Source organism: Corvus cornix, chromosome 7 (genome assembly GCF_000738735.6).
Source record: "Corvus cornix cornix isolate S_Up_H32 chromosome 7, ASM73873v5, whole genome shotgun sequence".
Classification (NCBI taxonomy): domain Eukaryota; kingdom Metazoa; phylum Chordata; class Aves; order Passeriformes; family Corvidae; genus Corvus; species Corvus cornix.
Genome location: NC_046337.1, coordinates 34,107,783 through 34,123,114, shown reverse-complemented (window position 1 = coordinate 34,123,114; position 15,332 = coordinate 34,107,783). Strand labels below are relative to the sequence as shown.

The window sequence follows — 15,332 nt, the reverse complement described above, 5'->3', positions numbered from 1 at the left end:
GCACCTGCCCTGCTCACCGGGAGCCGCCAGCGCCTCTGCCGGCTGCAAGTAGAACTGCACCCAAGGGGAAAGGGCCTGACAGCCGAGAAGGCTGGCACTGGGTTTGTGTTTGCTGTTACTGCCATAGTTATTGTTGTTTTGTTTGACTGGTTATATATATAATAGTAAAGAACTGTTATTCCTATTTTTCCCCACATCTTTGCCTAAAAGCCCTTGATTTCAAAATTATAATGACTCGGAGGGAAAGGGGTTACATCTGCCATTCCAAGGGAGGCTTCTGCCTTCCTTAGCAGACACCTGTCTTTCAAACCAAGACAATCTGGTTCTCAGATCACAGCTAGGCTGAACAATTCCAGAAGAAGAAGTTACGAGAGGATTTTGATATGCCGGTTTGCAATCCTGGGAAAACTTTTTGCCTCAGCCAACAACCTAGCTAAAAGCAGGAATTGTAACCCTCTCCTGCTGCAAGGAGAGAGAACGTGGGGCAGTACGTGTGAGTCCTTGAACACAAACCACACTGAAGAATTTGCCTGGCTTCCCCCTCACCACCCCTTTCCTCAGACCCAGCTTAAAGCTGCAGGACCCATTTCTGGACATAAAGCAGACAATAGGGGAATACAGTATTATCATAAAATCACCCCAAGACAGTGTCTAAGTCTGCTGCGTTTTCTGTTTGTCTGGCCAAACTGCTTTGCATGCACCATTTGTGTTGACTGCGTGGACAATCATCTGAGTTTACAGGAAAGTTAAGCACCCTATTGTAGATAGCAGGAGAGTTCATGTTTCGTATAGAAATTACATTTAGATTCTCTTAACTCCAGCCTGCATGAGGTCTCAGTAAGGATGGATAGTTTAGCGATAAGAAGTTGACAATTAATAGCTTTTAATTAAAAAGTTAGTGTTTTGTATGATGTAAATTGGTCATTGGGTATAGGTGCATTCAGTGGGTTGGGTCTGAGCTGGAGGCTGAAAATAGATGCCTAAGGCTAAGAACCTGTTCCACCAAGCACTGAGCATTGACAGAGGTGGTACATTCCCAGTTCATTTACATTCAGTGAGATTTTACTTTGGGGTTGGAAGAGGAAGAGAAGACTTGAGATATAGCTGGTAGTGACTTCATCACCACCTCAAGCAGCGGCGCCCATACTGGTGCACTGTCTCTTTTGTGCTGAATTTCTTGTTGATTCCAGAGGTGAACCTGTCACCTTATGAGACCATTCAGAGACAGCACAGCCCTGGTTAAGAGCAAAATTACCTTGCTCTTGCTAGCAAGACTTGATCACGTATTTTGATGTGATATGATTTGATGGATACTGTTGCAGGCCCAGAACTGCCTCACAAAACTGTACAAACTGGATAAGATGCAATTCCGGCAGACCATGAGAGATTATGTGAACAAGGATTCTCTCAATAACGTGGTGGATTTCCTGCATGCTTTACTGGGATTCTGCATGGAGCCAGTCACTGACAGTAAGTATACCTGGCATCAGAAACTGTCACTTGAGTATTCTTAAACGCTTCCATCAGAAAGAAGCCACACCCTTTGTCCTTTAAAAATTACAAAATATTATTTGCTATTCTCAGAATATATAAATTGTATCCTTAGCCATTGGTGGTCAAGGGAGTTGGACCACTTTGGATCTGGCCACCCAGTGACCTTCTCTTGAGATCTTGTAGCACACAGTGCACCTGAAATTGAAGGCCTCCCTTTGATTCATCCTACCTCTTCTCCATGGCTCTTCACAGAAGAGATTTTCATTAAATGATACCTCAGGCAGGAAGTTTTCTGCTTCCTGACATGACAAGGCACCAGGTGGAATGGCCTGTTTAATACACAGTTTCTTCTGAATGGAGATATAATTGAGCTTTAAAACCCTCTGTGGTACCTCAGATGAGGCAGTAAGCAGCAAGAATGGCTTGAATGAACGAGAATATGGACACATAGATGCATATGCCTGCAGTTACAAATGTGTGTCCATGTGTATATATATGGGCGTTTGAGGATTTTTTTTGAGTTAGGAAAATTATGTTCTAATATGTGCTATATTAGAACAATCAGGCATTTCTGCTTGATCACTGCATGAAACAACAGTTAAGAGTTACTGTTTACAGAGTAGGTCTAGCTCCTCTGAAACACTAGGGGAGTCTGACTATTAGTTAGCCTTCGATGCCAGGAATTTCAGAGAAAGCATCAAAGAATAGTAAATAGCCAGCTTTCATGAAGAAGATGCCCATAGGAGGTTTCCCTTAAGTATTCACCAGTTATTGACTGGCTCATTCTTTGAAGCATGGCAGCTCATGCAGCTCTTGAAAGTCTTTTCCCTCATCTCAGGAACTGGGATGTTTTGTGGTAATTCATATAAATCTGTAATTATTTTTTGAGTCTTTCTGAAATCTTGGTGTCCTTGTGCACCTTCCAAGAAAAGCTTTCCCATAGTTCAGAAGATTTTCATTTCATATGTGTTGTTAGTTTGCTGCTTAATCAAACATCTCTTATCCCTTAGAATGGTAACTAGAAAAGCTATAGTTATTGTTCAAATTTTAAGACTTACTCTGCATTTCTCTAGACAGATGTAGATAAAACTAGAGTTTTCCTGATATTTTCAATCCTTTTTCATAATACAATTATTTCTGGGAAGCTTTGATACTCATAATTTATTTTACCCTTTGCTTCTGCTTTAATTTTGTGGGGTGGGATTGTGAGAACTAAGCATAGGATATTAGGTGGGGATATGTCCTTGTCTGTTCCCAACAAGATGGCTTGCTTATACTTGAATTTTACAGATAAGGCTGGATTTGGGAATAACTTCACCACAGTGGACACCAAATCTACAGCCCAGAGTGTAGAAGGTATTATTGTGAGTGCCATGTTCAAGTCATTGATCACTCGCTGTGCATCCACTACACATGAGCTCCACAGCCCAGAAAACCTGGTAAGCACTTGATACCATGTTAACAAAGTTACTTTTTCACTTGAGTACCACCAGTGAGACTTTACAGTGAATAATTTGTTCAGTTTAGCCAAATCCTTTGAGTGTAGCAAGTGGTGCAGTCACAATTGAAAAATCATGTAAATGTGATGCCTTTTTGCATGCCTGGCTTGGAACCTGGGGACTTAGACAGAACAAAAGTTGTGCAGTCTGAATGGAAATTTCTTCTCTGTTCAAGCAGCTTCTGTGTTGTTCCAACTGGATAAGTAGCATGGTCTGGAGGGATTAATGAACAAGAAGAGCAAGGGCATTCTGGTTTGTATCAGCAATAATGTGGCCAGCAGGTCCAGGGCAGTGACTGTCTCCCTGTACCTGGGCACTGGTAAAGCTGCATCTCAGAATCTGGGGTCTGTTCTGGGCCACTCACTAAAGAAGGACACTGAGGTGCTGCAGCATGTCCACAGAAGGGAAATGGAGCTGGGAAAGGCTCTGGAGCACAAGTCTTAGGAGGAGCAGCTGAGGGAACTGGAGTTGCTTAGCTTGGAGAAAAGGAGGCTCAGGGGCTTCTTGTTCTCTACAGCTTTCTGACAGGAGGTTGTAGCAAGGTGGGGGTCAGTCTCTTGTCTGAGGTAAAAGTGACAGAACAAAAGGAAATGGCCTCAAGATGCACCAGAGGAGGTTTACAATAGATATTAGGAAAAAATTCTCTGCTGAAAGGGGAGGTCAGGTATTGGAACAGGCTGCTCAGGGAAGTGGTGAAATTGCTATCCCTGAAGGGATTTAAAAGATATGTGAATGTACAGCCCTGGACATGTTTTTTGGTGGACTTGACAGTGCTGGGTTAATGGTTGGATTCAAGGATCTTAGTGGTCTTTTCCAACCTCAATTATTCTATGATTCTAAGACCATAGCTACCATGGATCAACTTTCAGCAAAGTCGAAGGCAGTTCACTTGGTTAACGACATGGTCCACCGGTGCCAGACTATGTGAATTACTGAACAGAAATTTGGTAGATCTTCCCAAGGTTTAGACATTCAATTTACTGAACATGTGGAGGAAAGGAAGGTGTTGCTTTTTGCTACATGCTCTCTTTTTGTATATGTATATTTGCTTGTGGTTTTTGTATATGCTCACTTCCCAGAGCAGTCAGTAGACTGGATGACATGAGCTCTCTTCTTCCAAATTGGTGCACTCTAGCAGCTAGTCTAAGGCCACCTCCTTTATTATCAAAAGTTTGGATTTTTCATGGAAGCAAACAAGAAACATTCTTGTATTCCATCATTACAGCAGAGCTGTAGAGACCCTTAAGTCCAGCTAAAGGGGCAGTAGTGCTCTGTGAGGGGAAGGAAAACCACAGTAACAGCTTAAACCAGCAGACTAGTCTATTTATGTCCAAGTCCTCTAGTTCTTATGGATATTCCTCCTTTGGAATGTTTCTCATAAGAGATCAGGTGGTGTGATGCCCCATTATTGGACCTAGATTAGGAGCACCAGGTGTAAATTTTTCTTATAAATTGTGTATCTTTCTAGACTATTTTAGTTAGTGTGTAAGGTGAAACTTATCCTTAAGGATAGCACTGTTAATTGTGCCTGTATGGAAAATACAGTATGTAGAGCATGCATGCAGATTTGTTGTTGTCTTGTCATTCTTTAAAGTCAGTCTTGTGGTCAATATCTTACTAAAAAAATAAAAGCCTTAATCAGGATACAGGTGCAATTATAAGCTTGTTAGGGGTTTTTTGTTTTGTTTTCCTTTGTTCCTTGCTGGGAATTTTCAGAATAATCCAAGGTCTTTCAGGAAAGCTCACAGATCAAAAATCAAGTCCTATAAAACTGTTCCCTCCATCCCCTTGCCCTCACACATAGAGGTGATTTGCACATCCCAGATGTGTATGAATGTTCAGAACTAAAAAAGGCCTTGAGTGTAGGAGGTAGGTTGGGGAATGAGTGAGTCATTCCTCTCTCCTCATATGATGTAAAGCTTTAAATTAATGAAAAAAAAATCCCAAGACACCCACTGATTCTATAAAAAACATGCAATTGTTTGCACGCTACATCCCCTCACGTACATCTTAGATATTTCATGCCTTTTAAGTTCATGGTCTAGATGAATGGTATAAAACCAACTTTAAGTCATCTTTGCCGCTCTCTCATCTTGCAGGTCTTTTAGCCTCTGATACCTCCCCATCTGCTGTATCCCATTGCAGATCACATTCCATAATAATGCTCCTCCTTGTCTCCTTCTTCTGAGTGCACTAAATGAGTTTCCATCTGTTGGGGTTTCAGGAGTTCTCCTTCTGTTTTCTTTTTCTCTTAAAGAATTTTCCCCATACATGTTGCCAGGGGGACAAATTACTGGGTGCTTAAGAAAAACAAAAGACCTGGCCACAGGGGGAGACGTGCATCTTGCTACTCTCTTTCACCTGGGCTTGTGGGCTGTTAGTTCCTGGCATTTGGACAGAGAGAGAGGCTGGAAGGAATTCATCAGCACTGGAGACTTCTGCTTTTTCGGCTGCCTTCCTTCCTTCTACCAGAGAAATCCCGAGATTCCCAAGCCTGCCTTCCCTGCCCCACGGGGAGCTGGGCTTTGGCCACCCTGCCCCTGCCATTGCTTTGAGCCTTCGCTACTCTGTAGCCGTGCTCGCCCTGCCTGTCCAGACCTCCGGGGGTTCCCACTGCAGCTCTGGAGTTCAATACATCTCCTCTGCCACCCGGGATTTGTGCTCATCACTGCTGTTCCAGCCTGCTGTTCCCGAAGGTCCGGCCGGACACCGGGTTCAGCTGCCCAGGGGGTTTGTGAAACCTTTGTTCCATCCCTTCCCGGGATCCCAGGGCACCAGTGCCGCGTGCTCCCCAAGCTCGCTCCGGAGCGCCCCCTGCAGCCGCGGGGGAACCATCGCACCTGCCCTGCTCACAGGGAGCCGCCAGCGCCCCTGCCGGCTGTCACTGGAACTGCACCCGAGGGGAAAGGGCCTGACAGCCGAGAAGGCTGGCACTGGGTTTGTGGTTCTGTTTTCTGTTACTGCCATAGTTATTGTTGTTTGTTTGCCTTGTTATACACATATATGTATATATATATATATATCTATATAATAGTACAGAACTGTTATTCCTGTTCCTCATATCTTTGCCTGAAAGCCCTTTAATTTCAAAATTATAATTAACTCGGAGGGAAGGGGGTTGCATTTTTTTTCACTTCAAGGGAGGCTCCTGTTGGGGTTCCTCCCCCCCTGGTGTGGGGTCCAGGGGGAGGGGACCCTGGAGTAGAGGCATGGCCTAGAAGGTTTCCCTGCTCCCTGGTCAATTCCGTTCCCCATTGGTTGTTTTGTGTTCCCCTGGGTGGGGAGGACCCTGGTGGTCCTGTGACTGCGGAGTTCTTCGGCAGGACCTCGGCCATGTGGCTGGAGAATAAAGATCTCTAAAACATCTATCAAGAATCGCTCCCTATTTCTTTCCACGGGCCTCGTTGTCTAATGCATGTTGCAGGAGACCCCACTGCAACAGGCTCCTGCCTTCCTTGGCAGACACCTGTCTTTCAAACCAAGACACCAGCCAAAACCCACAAACCATATACCTGAAGAGTAGACCACACAACAGCCAGAGGAGAAGTAATGGCCTGGTGAAGTACCTCAGAAAGTATTTATTCTCACTGCATTTTTAGAAACTTCAGACTGAATTTCTGTTCTTTTTCATGGTGCCTTGCTACTCAGGGCTTGTACTGTGATATCCGACAGCTGGTCCAATTTATCAAGGAGGCTCATGGGAATGTATTTCGGAGAGTGGCACTCAGTGCTCTCTTGGACAGTGCTGAAAAGTTAATACCAGGAAAAAAGACAGAGGAAACAGAGCAAGACCCAAAACCTTCTGGGAGCAAAAGGTAGGTATGAGGAGGGAGAAGGTAAATGACTGACTTGCATATGAATCTATGATTATCTGTGCTGAACACAAATGTAGGAAATCCAAGGGCTTCTTTTATCTTTATAGCATGTCAATTCTTGATGTACAAGCTTCTGCTGTGGCAGTAGCCTCCTTTAAAATTTAGTGAGCTGAGACTGCAATACATTTGCAGAGAAAAACATTGGCAGTCTCATAAAAGAGGCATAAGAGAACAGTGCAATGGAAACACTGGGATAAGGAAAGGTTAAGAGAACTAAGAAGCATAGTGTTACTCCCAAAACACTCTGTGGATGTATTTTTTAATATGCATCACATCATTTGGGATGTATACCTGTTTTTCTGACAGGTAAACCCTGGTATGCAAAACGAGTCCAAGAAGAGATCTAATGCTGACATGTTTCTTTATCAATAAGGAATTTCCTCTGGTGCTTTGAGGAATTTGTCTTATTAAAATGTTGGGAAGAAGGATTAAGCAAGTTGAAAAAGTCCTGAAAACCTTGGCTTTGCTGCTAAGAGCTGATACCTTTTTTGAGAATAATATGTATATAGAGACAGAAAGTTGCTAAGGAGAGGGTACATCTCTAAAACTGCTGTGCAGGTTTCCATATCCAGTTTTATGCGATGACCATGAGATGGGCCATCCATTTCCTTTGGCTGATGATTTATCTTGTCTGTATAGATCTGAGGTGGGAAGTGTCATCATTGACAAAGGCCAGTCCTCAGCTGCCCCTGACGAATGCCGGAGTTATGTCTCAAGCCGCCCAATGCAAACTCCAGAACAGTAAGTAATATTGAATTGTTCAACATGTTAGTGCCAGCAGCTTCCTTCTGGGGTTAGTACCAATGCACAGGACAGCAAAGACTTACCTGTTTGGATTGTACGACAAACTGTTGAGTGTCTACACAGGAGCTACTGCAAAAAACCAGGTAATGCCTGTTTTCAGTGCTGCCAACTGGACCCATCCTGGTTTTGATAGGGAAACAGCAGAGATTTTCAAATGACAGTGCACTAGATTTGTCAGTATCGCATACCATACTACCAGAGCAGTGAATAGCATGTTAATTCCTCAGAGATTTAACCACAACTGTTCTCCAAGCTTTATTTGTACTCCCGGGGGATGATCCTATTAATTTTCAACTTCCAAGTTGTTGCTAAGGGTGATTAATGCTTCAGTGAAAGCCAGCCCATTCCTGAATTGCATTGGGCACATAGTCTCCAAAGATTGCTGTAATTTCCTATTCAGTACAGGGAAACAGCCTGCTGTTGGCATTGTACAACTGAAATCTCTTATGTCCAAAGAATTCTGCCATTTACTGTTGAATTAAACAATACTCTTAAGAATTTTAGAAGATTCTACAAATGGCCATGGGTCCCTAAGTAATTTTTGGCAAGTTATTTAACTTCTCTGAATACATGTCTGTCTTGTTAAAGAGCTTTGAGATGCACTGCATGAAGACATTGTTTGCACAAGGGCCCAGAGCTCCACATCACATACTCTCCTGCCTTAATTGAGCCTGCAAAGTCTCACTGTTGCTGAGACAGCTAGGACAGCACAAAACCTTTTACTGCTCTGCAGGATTGCAGCAAGTTGTTCCTCTCTGAGCCCTGCCATAACCAAGGGAGAATATAATAAAAAATGCTGTCCCAATTCCATTACTTAATGAGCAGGTTCACAAATGGCTGTCATGATGTCCTAAAGCTTTCTGGTACAAATACTTGTAGAAAGTACTAATGTGGTCTTATAAATATGGTTCATTTTGACATAAAGCTTGTTTACTTTCATGTGTAGAAACTAAAAGTTGGAATGACCTGTTCAGTGGATGTTACGAATGGAGAGGAGGGCTTAAACAAGTTCTGCCTTTGACTCAGATTTCTGGTAGTAAATCTTTTTAGGGGTAGCCTGCACCTCAGACTGCTCTCACTTTTCAGGTTCTTAATAATGGCTCATTAGGTCTATTATAGAATGAATTATTTATTTAATAGACACAAATTTAACAAACATAAGACTTTAACAGATTACTTACTACACAGGATAAACAAAAGAAACACTACCAGTAGATAAACAATTCAGTACACTATAATAATAATGTGCCTATATTACAGCTAGCAAAGAAATAGTATAGATTAGGATTCAGTGCATCTTACCATCCAATTTCTTAGGGGGCATAAATAAAAAACCTTTTGCTCTCTGTTTCCAGAAAGGTAACCATGAAGATGCATCCAAACTTCAGGGAGGAGCAATACACATTTCCAGGAAGTGTGTATGAAACTTCTGCGTCCGTGAAAATTTGTGTAGCTTTTATAGCTTCAAAGAAAAGTGTCTCTCAGTCAATGATTCCTGGCTTATCTCTCTACATCTCGCTCTCAAGGCGAGGGATGTTCACAGTCAGCTGGGGAGGTCTCATCTCTTTGGTGCCAGAGATAACTCCCTTTCAGGCATCTGTCCGGCCTGGGTTATCTCACCCATATGCACTAGCTGATAGACAGAGAAGATAAGCTTTCTGTGGTAGAGGGGCAGGGGGGCAAGGTCGTGCCAGAGTGGACAAACTTCTACAGGTAGAAAAGATGGTTATTTTGTGTCTTTAACAATATTGAGTATGTTGTCAACCTTGACTCTGTCCCAGTAAGAAGAGTATGTTTGGAATTCAAAATGAAACAATCTCAAGTAATAGAGAGCTTAGGAGCAGGCTGCAGAAAGGAGGTCTCGTTTCCCTGAACATTTGAATTTCACTGAAATGCAGCTCATGCTTTGCATATATTCTATTCCAGTGATGAGCAAATCCAAGGGGCCAATCTGGGACGTAAGGACTTCTGGCGAAAGATGTTTAAGTCACAAAGTGCAGCAAGTGATACCAGTAGTCAATCTGAGCAGGACACATCTGAGTGCACAACTGCTCACTCTGGAACCACCACAGACAGGCGCTCCCGCTCTCGCTCCCGACGAATCTCTCTTCGAAAAAAACTCAAACTTCCCATAGGTAAATGTATGTCTCTTTCTATTCCATATACATATTGCATGCGCAGGGAAGGACAGCTAGATATATCTGGCTTAAGAAATATTGCAGCACAGTTCCTTATTGTTCATCTATTCTCCCCAAAGAAGCTGTGATTTGCTGCTGTCTCCACTTTACAGCTGTGGAACTGAGGTAAAGGGAAATGTAAGAAATTTGCCAAAGATATCAGGGGATATTTTTGTCAAAATAGATTATTGAAACTTTCCTCCCAAAGTAGCAGGCTAGTACTGTAATCTCACAGGCACTGTTACTGCCTGTACAAGAGAAATAGTCCAAATTAACATTTGTTAAACAGAGAATATATCCGTTCCAATTCCCAAGACCTGGCCTTGCATGGTAGTTAACACACATAACAAGAAAACGTTACCTTTGCTTTTCTCCCATTTCCCCAAGCCTTAGTATGGCCACTATGGAGAAATATACTGCAATTGCTAAGAAAGAGATTCTTCTAGAAAGAATTTTTAAATTTGTCCTGAGCAACTTATTCTGTAACAGGGAATTGGCTGAAGCGCTCCTCCCTCTCTGGTCTGGCTGATGGAGTGGAAGATCTCCTAGATATCAGCTCTGTTGACCGTCTCTCTTTCATCAGGCAGAGCTCCAAGGTAAATGTGTCAGGCTGGATTACAGAGAGCTTGAAAAGGCAGGATCTGGATGGTTTTAGCTGCACATGGGAATATTTTCTTCAATATGGACTTTGCAGCTAAGGAGACTGTCACAGAAATCTCCAGAGCAGAGCCATGGGAATTTGACACTGGTCTTTTTTACCTCATGGTGAAGACTAGGTTAAACTTACACTGTACTGTCAGTCTGCTCTGGTGCACTGAGAGGAAAGTGCAGGTTCTGTCAACACACTTAAGCTTAATTGTTGTTCACACTTCTTCTTCCTTCTTTGTCCTTTCACAGCTTCTCAAGAAAGATCAATCCTTTAAGCAGAAAGCTTAAAAGATGAAGTGCTTCAGCGTATGTAAATCAGTGCAGACCCACTTGTGTTACTATGTTGACTCTTACAGCCCTTCTGTAGATGTTTATGTCTAACCAGTGAGACCAAGACCTCATGCTATGGCACAGACTGACCAGCCCCTCTGTCCCTGCACAGGTGAAGTTTACCAGCGCAGTGAAGCTGTCTGAAGGAGGGGGGCCGGGAGGAGGCCTGGAAAACGGGCGAGATGAAGAGGAGAATTTCTTCAAGCGTCTTGGTAAATGGCGCACCTGCCGAAGACACCCATCCAAGCTTCATCACACAGAAGAAAAAGATGGTTAGAAATCAGGGTTCTCGTCTCCTTTTTTCTTTCTTTTTATCATTTTTAAAATATCTTTCTTTCTGTATTTTACCCCTTTCCCTTTTTTCCTGCTTTCTTCATGGATTTTGTCTCCATTGTAGCCTTCTCCAATTTTTTAGTCTTTGTAAATGTTTTCTTTCACTTCCTTCATTCTTTTATTTTGATTTAGAAAAAAGCTCTGGTAAATTTTTTTCTAAAAAAATCAGACTATCCAAATAAATTATAAAATACAATATTTGGGCTTTTAAAATCAAATTACATCTGGTCAATACACTTGAAAAATTAATGCTTGCTTCAAAGCACTTATTCAGTTCAAAATTAGGGTGTAAATCTTACGTTGTGTAATACAACAATGGGTGTTCCATCCATTTTATTGTTTAGTTTTGTTTTTTCAATTTATAACTATTTGACAGTTTTAGCAAAGATCAGCACAGAAATGGAAAACCCTGCACAAACCTTGTTATAATTATCTCTTTTCTTCTGTGTTTGCATGTCTAGTCTCTGCATACCATTCATTAGGGATGCTGTCCCTTTTTCTTAGCACACAACATAATAATAAAAACACTCCTTTTGTTTCCACAGAAGTGTATTTAATTGCTATGTATTTTCAAAGTCAGCAATGTCTGAAAAATGCCTTTATGAATAATACAAAATCATGGTATAATCTGTTTTAAAATATCATGCAGTCATTGACATGCTCATGTCCTCCGCTCAAAGCACATCCTTCTTGTCAGGGAGACAACCTTGTATCTTGAAGTTCTGTTACATTTTTTTTTAAGACAACACAACCAGATTCCCAAAAACACACAAAAAGGAGTAAATTTTCTTTTTTAGCATGATTTCTGTAGCTTTACAATATGCTACATTTTCTGGCATTATATTTGGTTTTCTTCTGACATTACACTTCGACATTGCATTGTGTGTATTTTGCCATCACTTGTCCCAGGCCTGCAGTGTAATGCATGTAAGGCATTTCTCAGGCACGTGATACTTGCAAAATATGAGCATATCTTGTTACTGTAAACTGGTCATTATCTGCCACTGGTGAATGGTGGTGCTTTTCAGTTAGCTCCTAGATGAAAAGTATTGTTCCTTTGGGAGAGTTCAGCTACCTTGTTGAAGTCTGGTAGCATTCTCCAGCAATGGAAGGAATTAGTTTCTTCATCCACTGCTTTGTGCTGAAGTAGGTATGAAATACTTTCACCATATTTCCTCCCAGCTCTCACTGGTTAAAAACGACTGAGGGGCAGTGAAATCTTTACAGACTGCCACAGCTCTTTCTGCAGTGCACCTGTGAGATGAACTTCATATTTTGTTGTAGGAAATTACTCTTTTTATCTTCCTAATACAGGGGTAATAAAAGTTTATAAGGCCAAGTGTGACAGTTAAGGAAGTTATATCACTGTATCTACAAGGATCTCTGGTATGCAATGAAAGCCACGTAGCTTTAGCAAAACTATTAGAATAGTTGTACCTGCCCCGTGTATGTCTGTGCTTGCATGTGCACAGTGATATCAACATGAGGCCCGTTCATGGTGGGACAGTTTATAACTCAGTAGAACAGCAACAGTACACCGAGCCTTCAAATTTCCAGTGCTTCTCTGTCTTCCATACAGATGATAAGGTTGTCTGTGCTTAACAAGAAAAGAATAAAAGCCTTTTAATGGTGGATGGGCATACTGTTAAATCCCTCAAGGTCTGGTCCTAAAGCATTAAATTGGAACTTCTCACTGCCTTCTCATTTTTGTCATTTATGGTGCTGTGCTATTACTTTGCTCCTGCTTTTTCCAGGTGGTGTTTCTTCTTGTGTTTTTGGGTTTTTTAACAGTAGACCAAATTAAGGAGAAAATGAATAAAGAAGAAATAAATTACATTAAAAAATTATAAAATGTAGAGTAATTTGTGACATCATTTATGAACTAATCTTCATTGTGATTTTTCATCTAGAACATTTTTATCTATACTAAGAGCAAAGCCAATAGAAATATATACATTTACTGTGCATTTACATGAGATCCATAATGTTCCTTTGAGCACTTACTGAAGACACTGTGGTGACCACAGAAGTAGTCAGGGCGTTCAAGTCGCAGCAGCTCAAACTTGCTTTGAGGAATGAGCCCATAATCTCAGAGGGAGCAACTGTGGAGCAGGAGCTTGGGCATCTTCCTGCGTTAGGACATGGTCTTTGCTCTTTGGATGAGAACTTCTGAAGGCCTGAGTCACATAAATTAGGTCAGGGAGGGCTGCCCTGATCACAGCAAGGCTACTCCAGGATGGGCATAGCAAGGGGCAGTCACCAGCTGCTTTTAAAGGATTGTCTTGTAAAGCTTCAACAAAATGCAAGGTTTGCCACTGAGCTCAGATGGACAAAAGCTCTGCTAGCTCTTTATAGTGCGGGTAGGGACATGCGTTAGGCAAGTTTCTGTTCTTTATCTCATACAGGCACAGCCTTAACAGGGCCCTGAACAGGAAACATTTGTACCTCAAATGAGTTAGTGTTACGACAGTCATAGCAGGAAAGCTCAGATAAGATATAAAGGCTATAAGGAAACAGAAGGACTTGGAAGGATGTTTGTGATTGCTCGCACATGTAAGTGTTCTACCTGTTTTTTCTACTTTGTTTGATCCATTTCAATGGAATATTTTCCCAACATAGGGATATTTTGTTTGCTGGTAGCTAGATACAGCTTCACTGGAGAGAAAAAAGCCAAGGAATTTGTAAAGTCTCTTGAAATTTGATATACCTCTGTCTTCAAGGGAAAATTGAAGATCTACATTGTCATTTTCTGTTGTGACTTTTTTGGGGCACATAAGTGCTTTCCAAATAATTCTAGGGAGTGCATGCTGAAAATAACTTTTGACTTTCAGCCATTCTTCTTTCCTGAAGAAGTCAAGAACTCCTGTAGAGTTGATGTTTTTAATCTTGTCTTTCAAATAATCCATGTTTAAAACCAGTTTTGAATTCTCCACTCAGTGTTCTCCAGTGCTTTATCCTGCAGTATTCTGTAAACTGTCGTACTTTCATATGTAAACAGGGAGAGTATTATGGCCAAAGCCAAAAAGCCCAGAAGCTGACTATCCCTTTTTTTGACCAGCCACTTTGGCCTTGAAACTGCTTTCCTTATTTCTAATCTGTGTCTTTCTACCATTCTCTCATCTCTGGGTAACAACTGCATAATGATCATCTGCATTAGAAGTGCTAATTGGGATTAGTTGATTTATGATGTGAACTCTATACATAGAGTTTAAAATTGTCCCTGAAGTGGGATGCCAGCTTCATTTTTGAACAGAACTATTAGAGATTTTTCCATCCCAAAGAGTACAAGACACTTCAAGGGAGAGTGGCTGGAATGATGATACCTAGGATTTGAGGCCAGTCCATCTTTCCTCTTTACTCTTGTGGTAATTGCAGATGTGTGCCTGAAAAAAGGACAGTGCTTGATTTCCACATAGACTACACATTCACTACTGATTTTTCTGTCCTAGTAGATGATTTATTACATAATTGATCCATGAGGAATAAGGGTTATGCATGCTTCACTTTAAAGAAAACTTAAAGGCAATAGAGGAGTAAGGTAGGAGATTATTAAGGAAAAAAAGACTGTAAAGAAGATGATCTCTGTTAAAGAGGTGGGGAGGAAGGACAACATCCTAGTTCACCTGTGTTGGAGGAGGTCCTGGGCTTCCACAATGAGTATGAGGGAAATGGTATGAGGGAAATGGGCAGACCAATACCAGAATCTGACTTGCTGTATATCTGTTTCATGAAAGTCACGGATATTGGAAAAATGCACCTATCTTCAAGATAACACGAGGAAAGAAAGGGATTTACACTGAGATTGTACTCATCAAGGTTTTTGTTCCCCATTTTTTACTGGTGAGAGACTGTGTTCCCTTCTCCCTACCCCTCCCTGCATCCCCTCTGTACTCTCTACCTCTTTAGGATGCCATAGCTTTGATGATCACTTGACCTCCAACCAAGAAGGAGGAAAATCCAAGAATGTTGTCAACCTGGGAGCAATCCGCCAAGGCATGAAGCGCTTTCAGTTTCTGCTGAACTGCTGTGAACCAGGCACTATCCCCGATGCCTCCATTTTGGCAGCAGCTCTAGATCTTGTAAGTCATTATTGGTCTGTTGTTACCTGCTGAGACCATGCGCATACATGGTGGTCCACCGTCATTCACTAATGCTCTTCGTGTCCCACAGAA

The 15,332-nt window shown here is 41.8% G+C and overlaps 1 protein-coding gene across 1 annotated transcript in view; it reads left to right on the top strand.

Moving 5' to 3' along the window:
* Window positions 1–15,332, top strand: part of LOC104689869 (unc-80 homolog, NALCN channel complex subunit) — a 149,909-nt gene that overhangs the window by 53,065 nt on the left and 81,512 nt on the right. The window contains exons 15-22 of the mRNA XM_039555541.1: window positions 1,323–1,470; window positions 2,785–2,933; window positions 6,642–6,808; window positions 7,508–7,609; window positions 9,599–9,807; window positions 10,339–10,445; window positions 10,940–11,039; window positions 15,067–15,239. Of these exons, the coding sequence (XP_039411475.1) occupies window positions 1,323–1,470; window positions 2,785–2,933; window positions 6,642–6,808; window positions 7,508–7,609; window positions 9,599–9,807; window positions 10,339–10,445; window positions 10,940–11,039; window positions 15,067–15,239 (1,155 nt within the window). The remainder of the gene's footprint in view (window positions 1–1,322; window positions 1,471–2,784; window positions 2,934–6,641; window positions 6,809–7,507; window positions 7,610–9,598; window positions 9,808–10,338; window positions 10,446–10,939; window positions 11,040–15,066; window positions 15,240–15,332) is intronic.